Below are 27,363 nucleotides of genomic sequence, written 5' to 3'. Positions count from 1 at the left end.
CTTAAAGTCTCTTCATCCATGACATAATGGCTCAAACAGTTGATTCTTTATACATACTGGCTTTGTGTGGAGGATAGTTACTTTGCCTTGGGAAGTTTATGAGGCAGGCAGAGAGAAGGGAGTGGATAAGGGCAGAAGGAGGGAGGGCTGCATGGAGTGAATCCAGGGAGGCTGCTGTTACACTGCAAGACACTGTCTGCAACGCAGCAGCTGGGCTCTGCACGCAGATGTCTGAGAGCACAGCCCGAGGACAGCAGAGAAACACTAAAAACATGTTTACCAAGGACCCAAATCACAGAGGAGACAGGACTCTGACAGGATAGGATAAAGACATTCAACACTAAAAAGCCTGACCAGCATTTCAGATGACCAGGTGCCAAGTGTGGGGTAAGAATATTAGCCGAATTCCTCTGCATGTACACTTTGTTCACAGGATATCACAGAGCAATGTTCATTCAAAATGTGGACAAAAATGGCTGTCACTGACATCTTGCCCTTCTTGTCTTTCATATTTTAAGTTTTGCAGTAGAGCTTGTTAACTCAGTTTATCCAACAAATGGGTGTATATGTGTGTGTGTATCTGTATGTATGTCCAATATGTGTGTGGGCATGGGTGTGTGCAAGTGCATTCATATATCTGCACGCATGCATTCATAATGTGTGTTAAATGTAGTTCATGAACCACTAACAGCTTCACACTGATGTAAGTTAAATGTGTGCAACTTGCACATGATGTCTTCATTTTGACCTTTTTTGACATCTTGAACTGAGGTGATAAATTGCTTCATTGCCTCACTGACACATGAATCGATAACTGAAGGAGACACAGGCACGTTCATGTCTGACATCAATTAGTACACCTACAGGCCAGCATGTAAGCTGTCACAGCTGAAACTGAATGCAGACGGTTTCAGCGAAGGAGAACCAAACACAATCAGTCAGTTTTTGTTTGGATTTTTTCTGCCTTGCTCCACCTGTTGTTCAAGACATTACTAAAGGAATTAATAAATGAATGAGAAGAATCCAAAGATTTTTTTTTCCTCTGATTACAAAAAAATAACATTTTAAATTACAACCGCATTCAAACTAGTTAGTTCCATGCAAACAAATTCTACAAGGTAGATGATTGAGATTCTTAAGTCGTTGTTTTGGGAAAGATGAAGGAATGTGAGGATGATTCAGAGTTTCAAAAATGTCTCCAAATTTGAAAACAAATCCTTTTTTATTGAAAAATGTAGTTTTTGATTTAAATGAGTTTGTTACTTAGCAGCGAGTTAATTAAATGTCTGCCTGTACATGTGCATGTGTCTGTGTGAACTGGAGGCGGATCGAGTCTTTAATGATCGCCATATACCCGTGCTGACATCATTGCTGTAGAGCAGAAATGGCGGGCGGGGTTTCTCTCTCCCAGGACTTCACACTGGCTCTACGGCCAGTTCATTACCCTGAAATCAAAAACATGTTACACCATCAGCACTGTTCTTTCATATTCTCTAATACTGTATTAACAATGAGAGGACCGGCTTCTGTGTCATGTGGCACGTTTCACTCGTTGACAACATAACATGTCTGAAAGTTCACTACCTAGCTGTTTATACACACTGTTTACTGTTTACACAGAGTTTATGCCATCTTGCTGCATAGCATTATATACAAATCATATGTGCAATGGAGAGTAAAATATATTCACTAGAAAAACTATGCACATACACACACATACACACCCATCTTTATACACACACAAAGAGATGACCCCTCTCTAGATAACAGACTCACATGTTCCTACACCCCCACAATAAACCAGAGGCAGGGAGGCAAAGAGCAGATGTACGAACAAATCCATGAAAATCCAATATTCACACACCCATATAAGCAAAAACAGGCATGGGCATCAGTCCCATACATATTTCTCACTGCTTCACTTTTCTGTACATTTTATCCTCGGAGATTTACACTCATAAGAGGCTATTACACAGAATGTTTTTGTTTCTCCATCCCACAATAATTATTACTGTGACACAATAATTCTCTGAGATGTAGGAGTGAACATAAGCCCGAGTGTGTTGTCCCTTTGAAAAAAATACAAAATCCATCTTTACTGTTGAATCATCATCAATGCTACCATTGATGCAAACAACACTTGAACTCCAAGAGTTATTTTCTGTTGGTGAAGTAAGGCAGTGAATGATGAGATCATCTTGTTCTCTGGGTAACATAAATGTGTAAAGTTTCTGTCTGCTGAACGAGCCATTGCTTCATGATTAGGTTCCCCTGACACAATTGTGCTGGATACTGACTCATAACTTGGGAATGCTTTGGCATCATGCAGAACTTGGAACGGGGACAAAGGTTTTGTTTGAGGTCGCTGACATGCGATTCTGTGATGGCTGACAACAGAGAACATCAATATGTGAGACAAATTCAAAAAATGATTGCTTCCCATTACAAGAGTCACATCTGGCCTCAGGTTGTAGTCTATCACAGTTTGAGCCTCATTTTTTTTTTTTTAACTTACTGCCTTCAGTGTTTATTAGCATTATTAGAGCTGACTACAACTTCCTGTTTGTGTTTTAGAACCAGTTCCTGTTTCAGTTTCCCAGTAAGCCTGTTTCCTTTTGGTTGGCTTTTTAAATTTCCTCTATGCTAAAATGTGGAACACAAACAGGGCTGATTTCTTTTTTCTATTTCTTTTCTCCTTTTTTTGCCAAGAAAACATGCTAATTTGTAAGATTCAGAGCGGAAACACATCAGAGAAGTTCTTCTTGCATGTCGATTGCCACTAAAGTTGTTCTTTGCTTTCACAGACCTGAGGATGTGGGCCTTGATGGGAGCAGTCTGTCTGTGCCACTGTGTCTTTGGACAGCTGTTAGAGGCCAAAGTGAAAGGAGCGCCACGTTTGATCTGCAGTGTCCCGGGGTTGCCAGGATTGCCCGGCAAGCCTGGTCCAAACGGGCCCCCGGGGGCTGATGGGAATGTGGGTATCCCTGGGAGAGATGGCAGAGATGGCAGGAAGGGTGAAAAGGGAGAAAAGGGGGACACAGGTACAACATAAAACATATACAAACATATTTAACATCACCATATGTGTGACCACAACCTCACCACACTGCACAATTGAGTAGCTGGAGCCTTCATCTTGCACAGAAAATGTGCCTTATGCAGAAAAAGCAATAGGACACCTGCTGAGCATTACATATGACTAATAAAAAAAACAGCTGCATGCCTTAGCAAGGCACTCTAGGACAAGAGGAAGGCAACAGACGAGGACAGGATAAAAAGCTTTTCTTAACATGGCTGTGAGACTTCGTATTTTGACCAAGCAGGTCTTGGTGATAAAAGATACAGCTGCTTTTTTATTAGTTATATGTACGGCTAAGCATTTATCCTATTGCTCTTTCTATTGTTTTCTCCTAGTTCCCAGTGAGCACCTAGTACACTGCAGTTTTCTCCACCAGAGACTTCTAGCATAACGGGGAGGTAGCAGAGAGGGAATTAAATGGTCACTTGCTAAGAAAAGTACATAGCTACCACTACTAAAATGTTTGCTATTACCTTAAGGGCACCTCATTATGTAAGCACCTCCTGCAAGAGTAAGATGAATGATGAAGCAATGTCAAAACACCAACCATATCTACCTCCACCCCACGCTCCCATGTCCTCCAGCCCCTCTTCTAACAGCACTGCATACACACCCCCATACACACTGAGCAAAATAAATGCAGCCCGCAAATGACTCCGCACTGATTGTGATAACTTCTAACAACTCTAGTCAGTTCGAAGTAGAATATTTATAATAGCACCTGCTACAGAAATTACTCATGGCCGTGTGGTGTGACTTCTATTATAACGCTATAAAAACATGGTGCAAACTGCTACACGGTTAAACCTGATCTACAGTAAAGGCTGGAGTCAGTGTGGGTGAGACTCTGGGGACGGTGAGTCATAGATTATTATCATTAAGGTAATACATTTGCTACAGATCACCAATTATTGATGTACATTAGGGAGACTTTTGCCAATAAGTCAGACAATCATGCTAAATAGAATTAGCTACGGCAGCTAATCTCACCCATGTGTGCTGTGTCAAGTAATTTCCCCACAGAACAGAATATTGAACATAACACAAACTACATCAATCTATGAATCACACTATGAATCTATCTGCTGGACAGATAGCCCACAGATACATGACATACAAAGAGACTATCATGTTATTAACATCCTGCAAGTACAGCTGGACAGCATAGCAACCAAAGCTTAGAGGACAGATCAACATGCACACATCAAAATGCCTTTGTGGTGCAGGGGGGTATGAGGCTCTTGGTTGAGGTTTATTCCTGCACACACATAGTTTCCAACTTTGGTTTACTCTGTCAACATTTCAGTCATCCGGTGTTTGTCAAGCTATCCATAACACAGCATAGTGACAAACACATTAGTGCATTAAGCATTGTCCATAATGGAAACACATTACAAACTTAACTGGGCTTTGCCTTATTAGGTTTTGTCCTGCACAGCCTTGCAGGGCTGCCTCTGAATGCAACTGAGGGATTATACACAGTTTAAACTGTTCTGTCCTGTGGTGGCTACACTAGTTTTCCCAAGAACATCAGTCCAGATAATAAATGTTAGGGCAACATAACTAATGCCAGCTTGGCATTAGTTCTGATTCCTTTGGTCTTTGTGGCAGGTTTGTCCTTCTTTCAATAGGAATTGCACTGTTGAGTTGTTGTTGTTTTTTTACCTTGGTCCATCAAAGCCAGTTGAGAAAATGTACTGAAGTCTTTTGGCCTCAAAACTGCCTACTGAGCCACCATATTATAAACTTGACACCCATCATTGAGTTTGAATGGTTACAAGGGATGGAAGGAGCTGTTTTGTTTTTACAGTCCATAAAAATACATTAGGCTGAATACAGGCAGGGATAACAAACCAAATGGGGACAAAGTAGATTAGAAGTTGATTTTTCCTCCCCACATTTTAATATATTGAGAAACTACAGATGACATAAAGGGACATTTTATCGCAGACAGCAATTAAGTTTTGGGTCATAATCATCCGAGCAATGAGATTTTAAAATTAAAATCCAAAGTGTCAGTCTTCCCCAAGCAAAACAGACATACTGTAAAGATTCCTCACAGACTGGTTCTGCTTTCTTGTCTTCTTGGAGATTCAGTAAATATTTCACATAGGCATAGCTGCCATGAGAGCGAAACTATTTGGAAGAACTGCGTCTGTTACACTCATCCAACAGAACCATTGCATTTATATCATCCATGCAGTCTGAGCTGCAGTAAATCTATCAGTGATAGATAAACGTCATGCACCTGTGTTTTCCATTATGTGTGGAAATAGGAATTCAGGCACATACCTTCACCTAAACTTGAAACTACGTATCTGAACGGCCCACACTTGAGCACAAGCAGTGCTTGCACAAACATGCATCAGTTTCTCCATTTCCTAGCTCCAGGATACTTATTGTTTCGATGTAATTGATTTGATATAGTCTGGATGGAAGAGAATGTAATTAAGGCCCATATAGTACTGGCCAAAATGCCAAGGTGGCTGCAGTCCAATGGTGACTTAATTCATGATGGAGCTCTGTGTCTATTCCTAGTATAGTATAGGAATGAACATGTGCAGAATAGAAAGCTGATCATACTGCAAAGGTATGATGAAGGAGTGGCTATCTCAGTCAAGTATGCATGTGCTCTGTGCTGACTTCAACGTCATTTTTCTGTTTCAGGTTTAAAGGGGAGGGTTGGCCCAACAGGTAAAATTGGTGAGCGAGGTGACCGTGGCCCAGGAGGGAAACGAGGACCCCCGGGAGAGGGTGGGGTTGTGGGTTCACCTGGTCCCCCCGGGCGCCAAGGAAACAAAGGTGACAAAGGAGAGCGGGGACCACGTGGAACCGCAGGAATCTGCAAATGTGGCAGCCTGGTGCCTAAATCGGCCTTCTCTGTGGGAATCACCAGCAGCTATCCTACAGAGAACACCCCCATCAGGTTCAATAAAATCCTATTTAACGAGGGCGGACACTACAATCCACAGACAGGCAAGTTCATCTGTGCATACCCGGGCATTTATTATTTCTCCTATGACATTACACTGGCCAACAAGCACCTGGCCATCGGATTGGTGCAGAATGGACAATACCGCATCAAAACCTTTGATGCCAACACAGGGAACCATGACGTGGCATCTGGGTCCACTGTGATGTTCCTGAACCCCGAGGATGAGGTGTGGCTGGAGATCTTCTTCAAAGACCAGAACGGTTTATTTGCTGACCCGAGCTGGGCCGACAGCCTGTTCTCCGGCTTCCTTCTCTATGCTGACACAAACTATCTCGACTCACTTGCGGAGGACTACGCGTAGCACTTGGACAGAAAGCTGTTATTAGATACTGTTGTTAGATACTTTGATTATACTTACAATAAGTCAAGCTATATTTTTATAGTTACTGTATATGTGCATGGAGGTTCTGCTATTATGATTTTAAATATATTATTTTATTAAGCCTGAGTGAATGCCTTTCTGTTCTTATTTCTGTTGTACTTGTGTGTATGTGTGGGTATGCAGTGTGAGGGTCACAGTAGGTGGGTGGGTGTGTGTGGCTGTGAATCTCGGTCTGTCGTTAGCCACGGAGGAAACTGGATCAACACTCGTCACTCATTATATATCGGCCAACCTTTTTATGTGCAAAAGCCAAGTGTGAGGCAATGGCAGACGCAAACTGAAGTGTGACTTGAAACAATCACAGCACTGACCGCAGAGTTACACTCACAGTAATAACAACCCAAACCCCAACACAAGGAGAAGACTGGAAAGGCTCCGCATGGAACAAAGTGTGCTTTTCGGCTTCCGTAGTAGGCGGGCTTAATACGTTGCTGCGTCATTCGATTGACAGTCCTTCAGACCAATTGAAATCCGTAATTTAACAAGTTTGGATGGCTGCAACGACGGATTTTTTTCAAGGTAGGTCGAGAAGTAGTTTATGTCGTTACTAGGCAGCAGTAGCGGTAACCCAATAAGCTCTTCGCGTTGTGAAGAAAATCATTTGTTTTGAAAAGCGTCCAAGGGCGTAAGCGATAAAATTACAGGAATAACTTACACTAAAGTGCCGCTTTGTGTGGCAGACACGACCACAGCAACAATGGCCATTGTCGGGCGACTCACTGCTTTGTAATTATGGAGTTTATCCGCCACATTGGCCACATTACCAGGTTTAATTTTCCACAACATTCACTGTTTTACAGTAGCAACAATAAGGAACGTGTTTGTTTTGTTTCACTTTGGTCTTTAGGCAGCATGTGGACGCTAATAACTTATCAATAGTTTATTGTATCTGTTGTTACTGATTGTATGTATCATTACAGAGAAATATCCTCGCTACAGGAAAGGATATGATAGAGCCTAAAACAGAGAAGAGGATTCAGGGTTAAAAACTGAGCCCCTTTGTGAGAACCACTCATCATTTTTACCATGGCCTCCCCCGGGTACGTAACATTATTCCTATCTTGTTTTCTAGCCAGCATAAACCACTTTAATCTTCTCTGAGACGTTTGTCTACTCAGCTACTCAGATATTAAAATCTTCCCACTGCCAACTTGTTTCTGTTTTAGTGATATCCGAGAAAAACTGAGGAAGAAAAGGCGAGCTTTGCAAGGCTCCTTGGTGAAAAACAAAAATGAGAGCGACACTCAGGTAATAACGTGAATATAAATGAACGTGGTATCTTGATGCACAGTTCACTGCACACTCAACCACGAATGACACCTGTGCGATAGCTGTCCCTGGAGTGAGCATCCAATACAAACAGAGCGAGTGCCCTCCTCAACAAGACTGAACAAGACCTGGAGGAGGGACTCACTCCATACATGCTCAAAGCCACACACACACACACACAGATAAAATGGCAGATCTCATAACAACCCAGTAAATCTCAGTATTATGCTCGGTAGGCTCTGGTTCCATCTACCAAGTTGAGAAAAGAAAGAGGACAGACTATGATGGAGGTTGGTGTGTGTGTGTGTGTTCCTGCAGCCTGTGTGAAATGTAGTGTAGCCTGTAGGTTGTAGTTGCTGTTGGCTGTGTGTGCCGCTGATTGCTAAATACCAAGCCCTCTGCTGTGCTCACCCTGCCAATCTGAGTCATGTTCAGACACAATGCTTCTCCTTGCTTTCTAGATAGTGTCCCTGTCTGAGTGCTGCCAGCCCTCTTTCAACTTTTGTATGCTAATAACAGTGTGAATAGATGTGCCATGTCTGTGTAAAGTCTTGGTGTTGCTATTTGTTTTAAATTGTATCCCTATGTTGCGTCAGGAGCTGACAGCAGATGAAGAAGACCTTGGAGAGACACTGAAACAAAGGTTTAGGGCCCAGAGACAGAGGCGGAAGAAAATGGTAGGCTTTCCTCGTCCTTTGGCACCTTCAAAACTTATTTTTAGATTGCACTTATAACTGTTTCAACACAGAACCTGATCAGGTCTAATATTCATCATTCCACTTTTATCCATATTAGCTGTTGGAACAGTCCTTAGCCCAGGAGTCCAATGAGAGCAATGTGGACGAGATCTCCACCACTGAGCGCCACAGTCGACGTCAGAGATCACCAGAGAAGCCAGCGGATCCGGTGGTGTTGTCTAGACCCCCGAGTGGTTCTCAGAGAGGTTGTCCTTCATGTCCTTAAATTAAGTTAAAGCTGCCTTTCCCTCTTGGCCACTTTGCTTACTAGGGTGTGCGCTAATTAATAGTTGTGTCTTGTTATGCTTTGTCTTCTAGGCCTCTCCCCGTTGTTGTTGTCACCCAGTTCCAGCTATTCAGAGAGACCTCAGCTGTCCCCCAGCCATAGCCTCACTGAGGGACATCAGCACATGCCCAGCTCTGTCCGTTCAGAACACTTGATGAGGCAGCGCATGAAAGAGAAGCTGAGAGCAGCCAGAGTAAACCCAATTTCTTTCTGAACATGAACAGCCTTGTTTTTTGGTTTGAGTGCTGCCTTTGTGTCTGAATTCTGAAAGACGTCCTGTTCAAAGGCCTCATTGTTTCGTATGAAGGTGTATTAATTACTAATCCTGAACTGGAGGTGAAGAGAATTTGTTCATACTGTCTGGCCTTTTTCATTGCAGTTTAAAGCTGAGAGTCTTCTGCAGCAGGAACCCTCTCTCGAGCCTGCCAGTCGTCTGCAGAGCCTCCGCCACAGAGACAGAGACACTCTCACTAGGTTTGACAGAGAGGTGAGTGTCTACATCTACCCACTGTGGATGTGGCCAGTTATTGTGCCCATGCAATACTGGGGATGTCACAAATCAACACTTAGGTACCAAGTCAGTACAAAAGTTTTGAATGGATAACAGTGCTGGTGTTTTGGTAGTTTTGACACAAATTGATACCTCACTCTGTACTCAGTGTGCTTGTTCTAATGTTGCCTATATGTTCAAATACTAGAAAATCATACACTGTGTTTTTCTTGTTGGTGCCATACAGAATTTTTAAATAAAGGCGTGTGTGCTGAATGAGATATATGTTTTTGCCGTGGTATCAATTCAAGTATCAAGACTCTTGGAATTTCACTGCTATTGGGATCAATTACCAAAATTCTGGCATTGTGACATCCCTATGTAATACATTTCAGAAGCTGAGGTTTCATTCCCAGTCTTTTACAGGTTGATCCAGACAGGGCAGAAAGAGACGATGTTCCTCTCGCCAGGGTCAAGTTCCAAGACGTAGCAAAACGTGTTAAACAAGACAGCAGAATGGTAAATTAAATTCCTTTTTATTTTCTTTTACGAAATATAGCCTGTGTGCATCATTTTGGGATCTCATAAAATATGTTTGCTTTTTGTAATTCATTAATTTATTTATTTGCTTTTCAATACAGGCAGGAAAAGAATTACCAACTGCTGAAGAGGCATACAATTTCTTTACATTTAACTTTGACCCAGAGCCTCAGGATGAGACAGACAAGGTTAAAAAGAGAAGACAAAAACAGACAGAAACAGCTCGGGAGGATCGAGATGAAGAAGGGCACAGCGATGTGGAAGAGCAAGAAGACACAGAAGTAGATAAAGATAATGAAGATGATCATGAGGATCGGGTAAGACACTAGTAACACCGTTGGAAGAAACCATGCTGTTATTGTTTGAGTTTAGTTATTTTGGATTATTTGAGAATATTTTTATCTGTCTCAACAAAGCAGTAATAACAGCTTTTCAAACTATCACTTAGGGCAATTGGCGAATTGCCTCAGTTCCAAACTTTGTGTGCAATATGTAAGAGGGCTTTTTAGACAACAAGTTTTTTCTGCTTGTTAGATACACATGCAAACACGAAGGCACTGTGTTTTACCTCGTGATCAGGATTTTGACATTTGTCTTGTCAGCTAGGGCTGATTGTCTTTCAATGCCTTGCAAGTTGAATCTCTTGCCTTTGAACAGCATCATCAGTCACAATATAGTGAATGCACACATATATGTACACCATGATGATTTTCATCTGCTCTGCAGCTGCAGGTATACAGAGCCAATAGATTCCAAATGATCAGTGAAAGTCTCCTTTTTTTGTCCCAAACTTAGAGTGAAGAGACACCTCTTGTGAGAGACGAAGAGGAGGATTTATTCATCATTGAGCAATCATCTCAGGACTTCATAGATGTGAGGAGAGCGGATTATATTGGATACCAAAAACGTATTCAGCGAGATAGTGAGCTCCTCTTTACCCCAAGTTTACGAACAGGTACAGTATATTGTATAAAATCACCCCTTTCACATTCACAACTTTCAATGTACTGTGCAGTATACTGTCTATCTTGTAAATCGTAGGATAGGTACTGGAAGAGTGTTTCATGGCTAGCTATGTCCGCTGTTACAGATCAGAATAATATGTCAACCAGAACAGTTTAAAAGGACAGTTTTTGTGCATTTGTTTGTGGAACTCAAACTGTACACAATTTACATGTGAAAAACTCAGCAGCAAAAGCCCTTTCCAAAAGCAATGACACAGATAGATGGTATAATCCACGGCCCTCAGGGGGAAAGAGTTTCATTGCAGACTGTTTGTGGCTGAAGAACACTGACAAACTTTATCTATCCGCCCCCAAGGAGTACGGATTTAAGGGTGGACTGATACAGTGTGCCTGTGTGCTTTGGATCACGTGCCGGTGTGCCTTCATCAGTTTCCAATGAAATGATTCCCCTTTGAGGGCTGTGGATTACGCTTGTTATCTGTCACTGTTTTTGGAAAGAGCTGCTGCTGTTGAGTTCTTCATATGTACATCCAGCTCCATTTTATTAAGTTTCAGGGAGACGGACAAGATTGTGTCAGACTGGCAACACATCCATCCAGTAGAAATGTGGTCACCCATCTAGTCTGACAGGCATGTCCCCGGAGAGCCATTCATGTATATGTGAGATTAAGATTGATCTGCACCAGCACATGGTTTATTATGACATTAACCTTGTTTGTATATCATTGCAACAGTTCCAACCTCCTGTAAGCTGCCTGAGAACATGCAGCCCCGTTATCTGGAAGAGGAGGGGCTGTACGTAGGGGAGAGACCCCCTGTATCTGCAACCAATGAGAACATTCTGGAGAACCGGATTTTGAAACAAGAGGAGGTAACTTTAACCAACAGCACTGTGACTTCTAACCATCCCATCCCGGGGTTGGTTTGGTCATTAATTGTTATATGTTGTTTTTATGTTTGTGTGTGTAGGGAAAGAAATGGTTTGGAGATGATGGCAGGATCATGGCTCTGCCTGACCCTATAAAGGAATCGTCCACAAGGCCTCCCCTGTTCCACATGGAAGAAGACCTGGACCCTGCCCTGCAGACTGTGTACAGGAAGGTCAGACACACACCAACTGCACTGCTCACTTTGATTACCACATCCATATCCCACATCTAACGTGTTGAGCGCATTCATGCACAGAGAGTGTTGATTGGAGTGTTCTCCACCCCCTTTGCCTTTATTAAAAAAAAAAAAACACCCAAAAGGGCAGTTTGGCATTTGGAACAAAGGAATACAGGGGAGTTGGTTGGATAGTGAAGGGTGGGGGTGGGATGGTTATCAGAGACTAGAGCAGGGCTGCTAGCTATCTGTGATATCATATTTACAGACAGTACACATCAAAGCTCCAAAAGGAGATTGGAGACCATAGAAATAACACAAGTGGCGATTTTAAAGAGGAAGTTACTTTAGAAAAGGAATGCCCTTGCATTTCTGTTTTCATATATGTCACCTTCATCAGTTAAAGCAGGTTTGCAGTTGTGAACATCTCTTACTATCTCCTTTTGTGAGAAACACAAAGGAAGGATGAAACTACATTCAGCATCTCATCTGAAGTAGGTAGAATCACTTTATTAAATCTTTTGGAAATGATCTGTTATTAATCAAATGTTTGCTAATCTATAGGAAAACTTGCACTCATCAGTGTACCATCTAAGAAAGACAAATAGGTGAAAGTGTCAAAGGCTGTTCAGTACAGTGAGAACAAATATTTGAGAATTCAGACTGCTTGACTGGAAATGCTCACACACTTATACACATAATCTGGGCACAAATGTTGCACAGCTTAGTGCTGACACACTCCAAGTCTGCAAGTTATTAATCTCATCATTTTGTAATCAAAATGAGTAAAAGCTTAGACAAATATGCCAAATATATAACAGTTGACTTAGCTGATAAATCAAAAATAGGTCAAGTTCAGGATCATTCACCCAGAGTGCAAAAGTGTGTGGTTAGGCAGGGTGTGTACTGTGTATATGTGTACCAGCTGAAGTGCCCTTGTTTCTACACAAGTATTTTTATTTCACTTCTGTGGAAAGTAGGCACAGCTGTCGGATGAAGTCATCTAGGAAACAGGGACTTTATTGTACTCTTTAAGGATGTTGATGTTGTATTGTTGTCATGCATGACTTTTTCATTACAACGGTTCAAGATGGAGCTATTAATCTTGCTAGTACTTTTACGCCTGCTTACAGTGTCTACATATACTTAGATAACAGCTGGCAAGCATTCATAAGCACAGGGGCTGAATGTATTTTATAGAGATTATTCTCTCCAGAACGCTGCATGATGGATCGTGATGCTTTATCCCCCCAGGCGCTGACATCCAAGTATGCCAGTCTCTATATAGCTGGTGGGGGAGACCCTGAGGGAGACTACCAGCTTGATGTTGATGTCTCGGGGCTGATTTTCTCCCATCATCCACTCTTCAGCCGTGAACATGTCCTGGGGGCCCGTCTAGCCCAGCTGTATGACCAGTACCTCACCAGACAGCACAATAACCTCACAGGACACCTCACCGACAAGGTAGGCTCAGGGCCTAAAAACAGAAATATTACAACTACAAGAATATCTGAGGCTGCCTCCAGGGGGTGACGTTAAGCACTTGTATGTCAGCTTACAATTATGCTTTCATTATAACCACTGGGCTGAGTAACTGTCACAGCAATAATCCAATCACTCATAAATATATGAAATAAATTGTGGTGGTACTTCTTATATGTTTTAGCTCCACTGCTCAGCACTGCCCTCCGCCCCACCCCCCACCTCTCTAATGCCCCAAACTCTGTACTGCACTGATTTTTTTCCCTCACCATAGCAAATTGCTGTGGTTGGCCTTTTTCTCTCAATAGGCTTTGGTAATGGCCCACCTGTTGTCTCTCTCTCTCTTTCTCTCTCAGATCAGTAAAGTACAGTTGTCATCAGTGTGATCATCCTTTCACTCTACAACACTTCCTTGAACCACTCTGGCCCCCTATTCTTGGCTGTATTTTGCAGTTATATTATTAATCAGTGACATTATTATGGCCATATGTCCGATCTGTTTTTTCGCCCTGTCCTCTGTAGCTGAATGGGTTGAGGAACGCCTTGCGGAACATGCTGGAGATCCATGGTGGGCAGGCCCTCACCCAGGTCATGCAGCAGAGGATATCTGAATACAGTCTGGAGGTTAGGTGAGGATCCTGTCCCCAGCTGCGTTTGATGTTATCCAGTCTTGAAACCTTTTTGTTTTGGCTCTGTGTCAATTCACATCCCTGCTCTATTTTTTCTTTGCGGCTCACAGGAACACACGGCAGCTGCGGGACAGTGAGCAGGAGAAAGACAGGACCCTGCTGAAGAACATTATCAAAGTTTGGAAGGAGCTTAAAGCTCTTAGGGACTTTCAGCGGTTTACCAACACACCATACAAGCTATACCTCAGACGGTAACATTCTGTTTAATTTACTGCCAAGAATCAGTAGTGGGGTTTAACTGTATTGCATTGTTGATGGCACATTATAAATGAAGGCGCCAGTAAATCAAACAACTTGAGCAACATGGCATATACTGTATGTTTAACAATTTACTGCATCACATCTGTATGTATGCGTTAATCTATGTCCTCTTGAGTGTCTCTTGCTGTTATTATACTGTGAGGCTGCTGAGTTGTAGCTTTAGTAATAGATAATGGCCTTGATGATAGTTATTTATATTATTGATTTGTCCAAGACTGCAGTGTATGAATTCTGTTTCAGGGTGAATTTTTATTATTATTATTATTATTATTATTATTTTTACCAAAAGTTACATTATAGTATGTTGTTAGGCAGAGTATTGTACCCCTGTCAGTTATGTTGGCACCTTTGCTGTGTTGTCCAACCCTGCTGCAGAGAGGAGGTGGAGCGGGCGGCAGATGAGCGAGAATACGAATCTGAGATCTTGGCAGAGGTTGTGGAGCTGGAGGCAGAGAGCGAGGAGAACTACCAGAAAAAACTGTCTGAGTACAAGAAACAGCTGGAGGAGTGGAAGGCCGGGAGGAGGAAACAGGTACCCACTTACCAGCCTTTGCTTCAAAAATGAAACATTTCTGAAGATTTTACTAGTATTATTGAATCATACATGATACTGGCTATACTTGTTTTGTCTACATGGATAAGTAGAGTAAATATATTGCTTACACTCCATTGTCAATTTGATTTTCTAATTTACTTGCTCTCAGCATATTGGTAAATTTGAATTTTTCAGACATTTAGCATTGAAATATCTATGAAATATGATCAATAAACAAAATTCTTTTTGGAAAAACTAACAATTATAGAATAATGCTTGACCCTGCTACTAGGAGTGCACATTTGGGACTTAACTTTGATTCAGTTCAGTTCACAATTCCAGTAGTAGGCAATTTGATTTAAGGACAAATTTTCTTTTGGGGAATGATTAAATGAAATTCAAGTTTGTAAACCACAGTTGGAGTCAAAGATTCAATTCAGTTCTTTTAGCTAAAATTATGTCCATTATATCCATTAAAAAGGCAGTTGCAATAATTTAAGACTATCCTCTTTATTCTTAAATGTTAAAAAAGCGTGAAAAAAAAAACAGTTTCTATTGTAGAGTTAAATTACAACAGCATTTTAATTTAATTTAATTTTTTTTATGAATGGTGAATGAATCAATTCAAAGCATTCCATATTTATTCTGGCCAAATTCTGTCAAGTCAACAGAGCAGACACACATGGAGAGAGGGAGAGGGAGAGGGAGAGAGAGAGAGAAAGAGAGAGAGAGAGAGAGAGAGAGAGAGAGAGAGAGAGAGAGAGAGGTGGGGTGGGGCAAGCTGATGTGTGTGCAGTGAGACCAAGAAGTGCAAGCGCCCCCTGCTTCCTGCCACAGTTACAGTGTAACTCTCTGGGAAACACTGGATTAATAGTGTTAATTTTTTGTTTGTTTGTTTTTGTTGCCGATTGATTCAGTCGAATCGGCAGAATTTAGAACTGATGCATCAATTCAATGAATGCAGCGTTACACTTTCTGGTGCAAAGGCTAGACACTTGTGTAGTTGTGAAACTCACAACCTGTTCACGTCTAGTAATATGGTGCAGCCACCTCCTGTTCTGTACTTAGGAATGCCATCAATAGATACACTTGCATTTTGAACGATGTAGAGCACAGTGCAAACATGTATTGATATACATGTCTTATCTAACCATTGTCAGAAAGCCAAGAAGAAAAAGAAGAAGAAGAAGAAAAGCCAGTCTCAAGATGAGACAGATGATGATGACGATCAGGATGCGAGTGAGCCAGATGTTGCAGAAGAGGCTCCAAAGCCGGAACCTCCAGAAAAACCTGACTTTGAGGCTATAGAGGAGCAGGTCAGAGAGAAAGCCTCCAGGATACGCAGGAAACCAGGAGAGTCGATCCTGATCCCTGACATGTCTGCCTCTGGAAGCATCACCGCCAATGAACTGTGCCCCAGGTACCAGCAGAAATAAAGTGACAGCTTTAGAAAAAAAAAAAAATCAAGTCAAAAAACATCTGCCACAAAACTACTTATTTTTCAAGTAATTTCACTTGTTTCAAGAATATGTCAAGAACTGTTTTGTAATAATGCATATCACTTCGCTAATATCAACACAATGCCATTCAAATGAAGTCAGTTCTTCAGGCAAATTGTTACCCCACCTCACCGGCAGATATTTCTCTTTTGCTTTAAAAAAAAAAAGATATTAAGACTCAATACAAATGATTTATGATGTGTAGATGGATTATTTTGGCGTAAAGCACTGTCTTCATTATTGACCAAGATGCTTTTCATAATGTGCTTGTGTCTGCTCTTTGTCACAGGGCTGAACTGGCTCGAAGAGAGGATGTTGCAAGGCATTCTCTTTTCATCAAGGTCTTATACAACGACAAAGAAGTTTCCCGAACAGACAGCCGCTCCCTGAACTCGGATTTCAGAGTCCACTTTGGCCAGATATTCAATCTAAAGATAGTCAACTGCCCTGAGAGCATCAAACTACAGGTACAAAAATGCTGCTGCTGTTCCTGATCCATGCATCATTTTGACAGTTTTCTGGAATTGTATTCTGTTCTCACCATTCTGTGTGTGTGTGTGTGTGTGTGTGTGTGTGTGTGTGTGTGTGTGTGTGTGTGTAGGTGTTTGAGGAGGTAGGCTCATCATGTTCCCTCTTGGCAGAAGTGTTTGTGCCAGTGCCAGAGCCCTCAGTCGTGACAGGCAACGTCCCTACTGAGGAGTATGAGTTCAGCAGCAACCAGAGGGTCATGTTCGACCACGAGGGCGTTGGCAGTGGTAAATGGAACACAAAGCTGTAGACCCACCCTCCACAAACATCATTTATATTTCTGTGTCGCATAAATCTGACTCATAGCCCTCACATTTATCCCTTTAATCGTTTCTCTCTCTGTCTTCCTGTCCCTCTTACTCTCTGTCTTGTCAGATGTCCCCTTCTCCTTTGAAGCTGATGGCAGTAACAAACAGACCCTGCTGACCTCTGGGAAGTTGTCCTGCTGTGTGTCATGGGGTATAGGGGAGGACGAGGTACCACTCGCCCCTCCTATGTCTCAACATACTGGTGGCATACACAGGTAATGTCATTTCAGTCCAACCCTAAGTTTTTTGCTCTTTGTGTCTAGAAAAACACCCAATAGCCCAGTGGCAAATATTGACTTTTAGTTAAACACTTTGTTTCTGTCTCCGTCTCTCTGAATGTGCAGTGGCCTGAGACAGCTTGATGCTGTCACATGCATTGGGGCGTCTGGACTCAGTGACATGAAAAAAATTGGGGAGTGGGCCAGAGAATCACGAGTGGATCCCAATGACCCAAAAAATGCCTCCATCATGCAGCTGCTAAAAGTGAGTACCACAATACTCCACGTAACCAAGAGACTTTGACTCTGTCCAGGAATCTTGCAAATTTGTATTTTTGGAGCACAAACATGGTGTCTTTCTGCATCTGCTCCGGTCTCCAGGTGGCCAGTAGTGGAGAGGTGATAGCTCCAGAGTACTTCCGTCTGGAGCAGCTGCAGGAGGAGTTTAACTTTGTGACTGACGAAGAACTGGACAGGTCCAAAAGATTTCGTCTGCTGCGGCTGAGGAACCAGGAAGTTGCAGAGTTCCGAAATTATAAGATGGTCCCTGCTTTGGAGAGGGAAGTCACTGACAAGGTGTTCCAGGTCAGGCTTTCCAGGGTTTACAGTAAATTTGTATGAGAATATTATGTGTTTTGGGGAAGAAGGGTTCATCAGCCCCATATGATGCTAATTCTTTTCATTTATGTTTTTTTTAATGTAATTTTAGGAATATGAGAAGAGACTTAAGGAAGGAGAGATAATTGACACTAAAGAACATCTGGATTCACACAGAGCTTTAGTTGCAAAATACCTTCAGAAAGTAAGGAGACTGGTCATTCACTATGTCTCATAGGTCTGATCTACATACCTTGATATTCATCTTTATCACATAATAGCACTAAATGCTAAAACGCCGGCGTTTTGTCTCAGGTCCGAGAATCGGTCATCAACAGGTTCCTCGTTGCCAAGCATCACTACCATCTGTCCGACATGGTAATAGAAGAGGAGGTTCCAAGCATTGGGTAAATACACCTCATCTAACCAGTCTGTGTCACTCCTAATCCATCACTTTAGTGTCTAACATTGTGTTCTCTGATAATTTATGTTGTGCCAAAATATGTATTACAATAAAAATGTCACTCTCTTACCAGTCACAAAATACTAATCCAAGCGTATTACTACCACTTACTCTGTTGTGACTGATCCTCTCTGTATATGTTACGCTTATCCCACTTGTCAAATAGAGCTACAAAATTATGAGTACATGAGCACCCTGCTCCATTTGTAGAAAAAAAAGTTAAATGATTTGGCTTATCTTGAATCGTGGATTGATGATAAACTGCTAAATAAATCTGTGTTGAAGACCAGCAGGCCGTACGTAGACCACAGGGTGATGTAAGTCTGTTTTTGGCCTGGTGCTGCTTCACTCTATTTGATGTTGAGTTCAACACTGCATTCCCTTGGCCACACTGATACTCTTTTCTGGACCTTTTTAAGGCAGCGTTTTCAAGCAGTTTTCTCAACATGTGGATATAATAATGAAAAATTATACATTTATGTCAGCCTTTGCTCTTAATACTGGTATATATACATATACTTCATAGTGTATGTCAACCCCAGTGCCCTTATAGAATGTTACTGTACACATTTTGTATGTGTTTTTGCAAGTTTATTTTAAATGTTTAAATGTTTTATGTTCTATTTTTTTCTGCTGTGCTTCTACTATGCATTTTTATCAGTGGTGCAGGTCCAGGGTATGTTTTTAGAGTTTCTGTTTTTCTCACCCTCTGTGTCTGTGTGCCCCTTCTTAGTTTGAATCCTGAATACCAGTAGTAATATTAGTCTTAGTGTAGTATTCAGCCCCTGCCAGGATTTTGCATTTGTTTCTTCTTTTTTTAAAATAATCATTATTTCACAGTCAAAAATGCTTGCTTTTTTGTTCTCCAAAATTAAGAAGTAGTTAGTGGAATTTCAGGCATTTGTTTTTTCAGTAAAAATGGAAGAATTGTTGAAATTCTCAATTGACTAAAAATGGTACTTACGTGGTGCTGAGGAGATACTTAAAACTGGATTTTTGTAATAAGTTGCAGTAATGAATGTAATTCATATCACAGAATCCTGGAAATACTGTGATGCTCATCTTTTTTATAATTTGTAAACAGAGGCACAGTGGACCTGGTTCATATGCCGGCTGGTCCAGGGCCTTTCTGTGTAGATGTTTCATGTTCTCGTGTTTGCATGGGTTTCCTCCGGGTGCTCTAGTTGCCCCCACCATCAAAGGTTAATGCTCCCCTCAGTGCCCTTGATCAAGGCACTGGTTTAGAAGTGGAATTTATCCCCAGGCACTGCACTGTGGCTGCCCACTACTCCTAATAGTTAAGATGGATTAAATGCAGAGGTTGAATTTCTCCACAGAGATCAATTAAGGATAAATTAACGTAATTATGTCTGAGGGAGACTTGGTGTTCCTCACACTAACAGTGTGCAAACCAAAATTTGATAAATGACAGCTATCATTTAAAACTTGGCGGCTTTGGCGACCCCTTGAGTCCCTTATGCTGGTGTTTTACACCACTGTTGTAAAGAGGACAATTCTTATGCAGACTGCAGAGAGAAGCTACACACTGTATGTAAAGCGACCCTATGTCCTTTTATGCTTTATCCTATTCACCATTTTTACCATTACTATAGTTCACATGTCCAAGTTTATTCTAAAAAATATTTGTCTGGTGTTTCAAGGGAGCCTTATTTTCTGCCTACATAATTCTGTATTTGTCTCTAATGTGACCCCAAACCTGCCGCCTGCATGACTGTGTTATTTTTTTTAATCTTTTTTAGAGAGGACAGTGTCATGACACAGTTTTTATAAAATGGACTTGGATATAACTCTATCCAGTTTTTTTTGAAAATGTGATTTTGGCCCCTCACTTTCCCATTACTCATAGCTCTTTTCAAGGGGAAAAACTCCACCCAGCCAGAAAACCAGACTGTTTAAAAAAAAAAAAACATAAAATTATTGCAGCAGGGGACATTATTAACATTGTTTGAATGTAATATTAGCTAAATATGTTGCAGTGCAGATCATATATTATCTTTGAGTTAGTCTTAATATACAGTCATTTAGATATCTCCTAATTACATAACTGATGAATGGAAGTACTGCTCTGTTCTAACAGATCTGGAGGGAGGCAGGAGGATCAGGATGACTTTCCAGGAAATTTGAGGTAGTGCAGTGAGTTTATAAGGCTAAGATAAGTGTATTCTTCCTTAAGGTGTTAACCCTGCTGTTAACCTTAGTGTTTGCTTAATATGTTAAGGTGATGATGAAGAAACCACCGAGTTAACCTGAATGTAGCTCTTCTCTGTTCAGAGGTCTTTTGCCCAAATGCTCAAACAACTCCAACAAACACCAAGAGGAATGATTACAATTTTCATAGAACATTGAGAAGGCATCTATCAGAAAACACACTGTAGTGTTTACCTAGGTTATTTTTAGTTATTCCTACTATATTTCTTTGTTTTTATTGACAAGAGATGGCAGGGGATTATATTTTTGATGTGTTTGAAGCACTTTTATCACTGAGGGATTTCAGAGTTTATACGTGTATAAGAGAGAAAAAATGAGAAGTGCAAGGAGTGAAGCCAGGGGAAGATTGTAAGTGGACAGTGGCTTTTGTAGACAGAGCCAGGGAGCCGATCCAAACATTATCTACCATCAGCAAAGTGGAGGATCCTCTGGAAATTTGTCAAACAATTCTGGACACATATTGAACTCCTTGAATCACAGACTACAAGTCCAAACAGATCCAAACAGGTAGTATTAGACTGTTAGATGTTTGTGCTTGTTGGTGTTTGTTGATAGTTGTATGGGATATGTGTAAGGGGCCCAAAAAGACCTTAATTGCTGGAACACTATTTAACACATAGGGGTTCAGTACAATGTGCAGTAAAAGTATGCAAGGGCAACAGAAAGATGAGGTTTGAGGTTTTTTGAACAGTGAGGTGACACAAACATGCTTAAAGGCAGTGGGGAACACACGTGTTGTGAGGAGTTGATGATGATTCTTTTTTCCCTTTGTTTTAATGGCTTTTCAGAACATATGGGAAATTCTTGTAAATGTTGCGGTTATTAGATGTATTTGCTTTAAGTTTTGTGATCGCAAATTCCTGGAGGGACTGAACTGTTATTGTAATAATACCATTCCCAATCCCAGCTTCAAATGAAAAATATTAGTGATACACTATTTGATATCCCTTGTGTACTGTTGAGTAATTAACAGCTATGTGTTGTGACTATCAGGATTCTGGGACTTAACCTCTTTAAACTAGCTGAACCGAAGCGGCCCTTGAAACCTCAGAGAAAAGAAAGGAAGAAGGTGACGGCTCAGAATCTGTCTGATGGAGACATCAAACTGCTGATCAACATCATCCGGGCCTATGACATTCCTGTTCGCAGGCCCCACACCAGGTAAGATCCCAGAGCACATCAGCAGTACAGATCATCACATCTTCATTTCATGTGCACAACAGTCATTATGTTCATCGTCATCGTCATCTATTTGCAAGCCAATTTCCAAAAGGCTATATATAGTACATTAGACTGTATAGAGTAAAAAAGACTACATTATATTATTTATTAAATTACAATGAGACTGCTTAATTGCAATCAAAAGTATTTATATTTTTTGTGATACTGAATTGATTTCTTGACACCTGACAGTATTGACATTTTTGTTTTTATGGGTTTATATTTCAGCAAACCACTGGCCACAAAGCCAGCTCGTGCTTTCGTTGAGACGTTTGGTGCAGGTCAGGCGTTTCAGGGTGCCATCCATGGCACTGATTGGCTCCTTGGCCAGGTACAATGCACATACCTCAGAACACACATTCTGCTTGATGGCTAGACGCTCACTGATGTGCTTGTCTTGTATGTGTGTGGGTGATCTAGGTTCAAGTGAGGCCTTTTGTGGAGGTTTCCTTTCAGCGTACTGTCCTCCAAACGACAACAGCTGATGGCCCAAACGCCTGCTGGAACGAGGAGCTGCAGCTGCCATTTAGGTTAACAACTGTGTTGTCTTTCCTTAACCTTTGCCTTCCTGATGTGTTTAAAATAGACAAATACTTTCTCTGTGCTGAGTGAAAGGTTACTGCTAGTACCTCCATTTGCTATCAGTGTGTCTGTCTACCCTAACACTTGCAGTTTCACAATTTAATCAGGAATTCTGAATAGAAATTAAAGTGCACATTATCCATTGTTGTGAAAAACCTGTCTTTGATACTCAACCGGGATCCAGGAAAAATAAATCAGAGATGACGTTCCAAAATAGCTAATATGAGGTCAGTTTTTCCATTTCTGCTCAGGCAGTGGGTGCCAGTTGAGGCCAGTTCCAAATCAGCCTCAACAGCTGGTGCGCTCACTTCCGTTATGGACAACTGACAAGCTAACGTACATGATGATCACACATTTATGCCCTTTGTGCTCTCTACAGTGCCCCAAATGGTGACTACAGCACTGCTAGCCTGCAGTCAGTCAAAGATGTGGTCTTCATCAACATTTTTGATGAGGTGGTGTATGAAACGGGAGTGGTGAGTAAAACAGTGTAACACGGCATCACTTTCTTTCACTCAGGGTTACAGCGTCAATAATAGTTACATAGTCGTTACACTAAATGGCTCATGCTTTACTGCATGCTTAACTCCCCCTCCAGGATGACAAAGACAGGGGAAAATCGATACACACTCGGGTGGAGAAGCGCTGGTTGGGCTCTGTCAAGATTCCTTTCAGCACCATTTATTCACAGGCCAAGGTGAGAGCCTTTTTCCTCCCATGGTGTTTAGTAACTGAAAGACAGAGTGACTAGCTGGCTTGTTGGCTCATTTCATTTTCTATTTCCAGATTGATGGCACATTCATGGTGGACACCCCTCCGGTGTTGCTGGGGTACACTAAAGAGAGGAACTTTGGGACTGAATGTGTTTATGATACTGTGCGCAGCTTGAACGAGGGAGCGTTTATCACACTGTTCATCACTGTCGAGCCCCAGCTGGTACCTGGAGAGACTATTAGGGAAAAAGTAAGTCCTGTCCACTTGTCAGTGTCTGTTCTGCCTCTTTGTTAGCTTGTATGTCTCAGCTCATGTGTTTTCTCAGATAGGTTTTTATTTTTATCTGTTTCACCATCATTATTGTTATTGCAGCATCTTACGCCTTAAGTGGTCCATATGAGTGTCATTGCAATGAAACATCCAACATAAATGAACAACAAAGCATGTAAAGCATAACTCTTTAACTGGCATCTTATATTTACAGTGGAGTCAAAAAGCCACCAGAATTATTCTGCAAATCTGTTGTAAAAGTTCTGGTTAACTCCTACACACCCTCTAGTGGAAAAGGGCCCACTGTCCTAGAATGATTTCATGCTCATCGAAGTGGGTGGTTTAATTTGTGTATTGATTTGTTCTCATGCTTCTCACTGTCTTTTTTTTCTCCTTTTTATTGTGCTGCATTTTAGATAAAGGAAGTGAAGGTAACTGTTTGTGCTTTTGGAAAGGTAGTTGAAAAGACTATGGTTTGTTCTCCAGCCCCTGACCACTGTCCCTTATCCAAGAACAGCCTTCCCTTTTTTGCTGATCCTACTCAACCATCCATAACAGTGTCATTCCCCATGGCATAGTGTCTAGGATGGCGTTGACCTCTACTTCTGCGCAGTGACCTTTCACCTTTGATTCAGTTTGACAGCCAAGAGGATGAACGCTTACTGCAGGTGTCGGAGAGATTTGAGAGGGAGGCAGCGCTGCAATACCCAAACCGACCCTGCCTTACCACAGTCATAGACATCAGCGGGAAGACGGTCTTCATCACCCGCTACATTCGGCCACTCAACCCCCCTCAGGAGTTGCTGGATGCATTTCCCAACAGCCCCCAGGAGACCATGGTTAGTTGTTTGTTGCTAACACAGAAAGAGGCTGTTAGCTCATCTGTGTTCTCCCTTTCTTTGTTTCTCATTTTCTTATTTGACGCTTTTCTACACAGGAACTGGTCGCTCGATATGTTTCGCTCATCCCGTCTCTGCCTGACAGCGTTTCATTTTCTGGTGTTTGTGACCTGTGGAGCACATGTGATGTGAGTAAGCCCTCTTCTGAGATGTTGGGATCTGTATTATTCGACAGAAGGAAACACACGTCTAAGCTTGTGCTTCCTCCTCCTGTTCCTCCTGTTTGCAGCAATTCCTTACCCTTCTGGCCGGCGACGAGGAGGAACATGCTGTACTGTTGTGCAACTACTTCCTGTCTATGGGCAAGAAAGCATGGCTAATAATTGGCACTGCTATCCCTGAGGTGGGTAACATAAAGTTAGAAACTTGACGAGATTTTCAAAGGAACAGTTCACCCAAAATAAATAAATTTTAAAAACAATCCCATTAACCCCTTAGTGCACTCTAGCCATCCACAGTTTCTTTGTGATTTGTCAAGCTTTCGGGTCTGCCATGATCTTTGCTGTCTCCCTTTAGCCCAGTACAGTGGGGCTAGATGGGTATTTGTTTGTGGAGCTCACTATCAAAAAAACTCTATGTGGAAAAACTCAATAGCTGTTCCCAGAAATAGTGACACTGATAACCACCATAATCCACAACCCACAGGAGTGAAGAATTTCATTGGGAACTATTTCTTGCTGAAGAACACTGGCACAGGGTGTCTATCCACCGATAATTTGTATTTGTTGGGGGTCAATAGATAGTTTGCTGGTGTTCTTGTATTATGAGTGAACTATTCTTTAAATTTATTTGAGTCCTGCTCAGTATATGATACAGTCTCACATCAACGACCCCAACCTGGGGTAGAACAAAACATTACCTTTAACTTTTCATTTTTCAGTGATTTTTTTTTTAATCGCCAGTTTCTTAATATGAAACACATATGCTGAAAGGGAATATATAATTTGTGTTTTACTTACCCTCAGGTAGGGATATTTCAAAGGCCAAAGCCTGTTTGAGGACTGTTGTTGCAGCACTAATAGGTGTTTGATCTCTTCATCTCTTAGGGACCCACAGCCTATGTTTTGACCTTTGAGCAGAGCCACTATCTGATCTGGAACCCCACCAATGGCCAGTTTTATGGCCAGAGTGACACCTTCTGCCCACTGCAAGCTGTTGGCTGCCTGGTCACTGCTGACAATGTGAGTTCTTTGGCAGAGAAGAGGGCGCAACTCACTGACAATAAATTAATATTATTACCAATGAAGCATACAGTAGCTTGTAGTAGATAACTCAGATTTCTCTGGCTGTTCTCTAGGTGTGGTTCAACATTCAAAGGTATTCTGCCCCAATGAGAATTAGTTTTGATGTCACTAAAGCAAATTTTTGGAAGCCCTTCTTCTCACGGTCCTTTGCCCACCCTGGGCTGTCCAGTGTACAGGTGAGTGTTCAGCATTTCAGCATTGCCTAGTCTTATACATTCATTCATTTTCCAATTGCTTATCCTCGTGAGGGTGCTATGTGTATGATAGATTTTGTTTTTGTTTGTTTTTTGAGCCTAATGATGGCCTCCTTCACATGCTTAGACACCTCTGCGGATCACATGGTTAGGGTTCTGATAAACAGCGACCAAATGCAAGTGCAAACACTTGGAATGAGCAGACCTTTTATTTTCTGAATTTGTCATGGAATAACGAGGGACACTTGGCCATGAAACTGTTTTTTCGTCAAGAGTCCAATTACGTTGCGGCCTCTGAAAATGGGCTGACAATGTATAAAACTGGGTGTAATTCCTAAAAGGTTAATGCCATATTTTTGTTCAACCCCTTAAATTAAAACTGTAAGTCTGCACTTCAGTCAAGCCTTGATTACTCCACTTCAAATCCACTGTGGTGGTGTACAAGGGCAAAATTATGAATATTGTGTCCAAATACTTATGGAACTAACTGTACATTCTCGAGTAATGCCTTCTTATTTACTACTATCATGTTTCCTTGTGTATTTTAGCCAGAGGAGCTGGTGTATCGCCATATTGACAAAGCAGCTGCAGCAGAGCTTCAGGACAGGCAAGTGGTGGAAGCTATTTCTAGCCCCACTCATGTCGTTCTTATGGTTAGAATTCATGTTCTGTGTCCAGGGTACAACAAACCACTAACATTTGCCACTTCCCCCTTGACAGAATTGAAAAGATCCTGAAGGAGAAGATTATGGAGTGGCGCCCTCGTCACCCAACCCGCTGGAACCGCTACTGCACCTCCACCCTGAGAAACTTCCTGCCCAAACTGGAGCTGAGTGTGGGGCGGGACGTGGCAGACGAGCACCGCCTGGAGTTACAGGCCTTGCTGGGAGACTACAGGGTAAGCCTGAGATGGGAGTGACTGGGAGAAAGCTACTGCAGGCTGTAAATCATGCATTTAGTGTTCCTTATAATGAAATGAAATCATCTCGGGTGCCTCCTACTTGGGAGTTTCTTTTCCAGTGATGGAATATACTTTGGCCTGACAAAATGTCAGCTCATGGAAAGCACATAGTAAATACTTAACAGTACTTCTTAACTGACATTTATTCCTTTTTTTTTTTTTTTTTTTTTTTTTTTTTAGATTGCTGGGTTCCCCCTTCATCTCCCATTCTCTGAGATTCGTCCCATCATTGAAGCAGTCTACAGCACAGGAGTTCACAATGTGGAAGCTTCTAATGTAGAGTTTGCTCTGGCTGTGTATGTGCACCCTTACCCTAACAATGTCCTGTCTGTATGGGTGTACTTGGCTTCTCTCATTCGCACAACATAGCTATTCATAGCAGTGATGTTTACAAGTGTACTGATTTTGAATGTAAGTCTCAGTAATTTTGGCTGTTTTTAAGCAATTAAATTTTGAACATTTGCCTACTGTACTTGTAAATTTGTGTATACACTATAAGGAGGAGTAACCGTTGAATATATACATAGGGTTTTTGAAATTTATACTGCTTTGTCTACTTTGAGAGAACTGCTATGTTGTAAGGCTGCAATAAACATTTCAACCCCTGGTTTGTATATTTTAC

The 27,363-nt window shown here is 41.6% G+C and overlaps 2 protein-coding genes across 7 annotated transcripts; both read left to right on the top strand.

Moving 5' to 3' along the window:
* Positions 1-365: 365 nt before the first annotated feature.
* c1qtnf7 (C1q and TNF related 7) lies at positions 366-6,375 on the top strand. Its single transcript, XM_030049976.1, has 3 exons — positions 366-387; positions 2,805-3,041; positions 5,747-6,375. Exons 1-3 carry the CDS (start codon positions 366-368, stop codon positions 6,373-6,375), a joined length of 888 nt encoding a protein of 295 aa, XP_029905836.1.
* A 539-nt stretch (positions 6,376-6,914) lies between these two features.
* On the top strand, positions 6,915-27,355 carry cc2d2a (coiled-coil and C2 domain containing 2A). Of its 6 annotated transcripts, none has more exons than XM_030048983.1 (41): positions 6,915-6,975; positions 7,377-7,496; positions 7,623-7,704; positions 7,962-8,015; positions 8,322-8,402; positions 8,521-8,668; positions 8,781-8,941; positions 9,128-9,235; positions 9,665-9,757; positions 9,880-10,095; positions 10,574-10,733; positions 11,478-11,614; positions 11,713-11,844; positions 13,102-13,311; positions 13,852-13,958; positions 14,069-14,209; positions 14,655-14,811; positions 15,975-16,234; positions 16,603-16,780; positions 16,915-17,068; positions 17,217-17,364; positions 17,494-17,632; positions 17,749-17,952; positions 18,077-18,169; positions 18,280-18,371; positions 19,089-19,103; positions 21,650-21,817; positions 22,106-22,208; positions 22,298-22,407; positions 22,839-22,935; positions 23,058-23,156; positions 23,246-23,422; positions 23,860-23,874; positions 24,079-24,282; positions 24,381-24,470; positions 24,572-24,685; positions 25,389-25,523; positions 25,640-25,762; positions 26,329-26,387; positions 26,501-26,678; positions 26,922-27,355. In XM_030048983.1, exons 2-41 carry the CDS (start codon positions 7,483-7,485, stop codon positions 27,108-27,110), a joined length of 5,145 nt encoding a protein of 1,714 aa, XP_029904843.1. In that variant the 5' UTR covers positions 6,915-6,975; positions 7,377-7,482; the 3' UTR covers positions 27,111-27,355. The 6 variants fall into 6 exon arrangements, with proteins under 6 accessions (XP_029904843.1, XP_029904844.1, XP_029904841.1 ...); XM_030048984.1 differs by lacking the exon at positions 6,915-6,975 and adding an exon at positions 6,997-7,081; XM_030048981.1 differs by lacking the exon at positions 6,915-6,975 and adding an exon at positions 6,997-7,223.
* Positions 27,356-27,363: the final 8 nt, after the last annotated feature.

This window comes from Myripristis murdjan, chromosome 4 (genome assembly GCF_902150065.1).
Source record: "Myripristis murdjan chromosome 4, fMyrMur1.1, whole genome shotgun sequence".
In the NCBI taxonomy this organism is placed as follows: domain Eukaryota; kingdom Metazoa; phylum Chordata; class Actinopteri; order Holocentriformes; family Holocentridae; genus Myripristis; species Myripristis murdjan.
The sequence above is the reverse complement of the archived record's forward strand: the minus strand, read 5'-3'. Positions and strand labels throughout refer to the sequence as shown.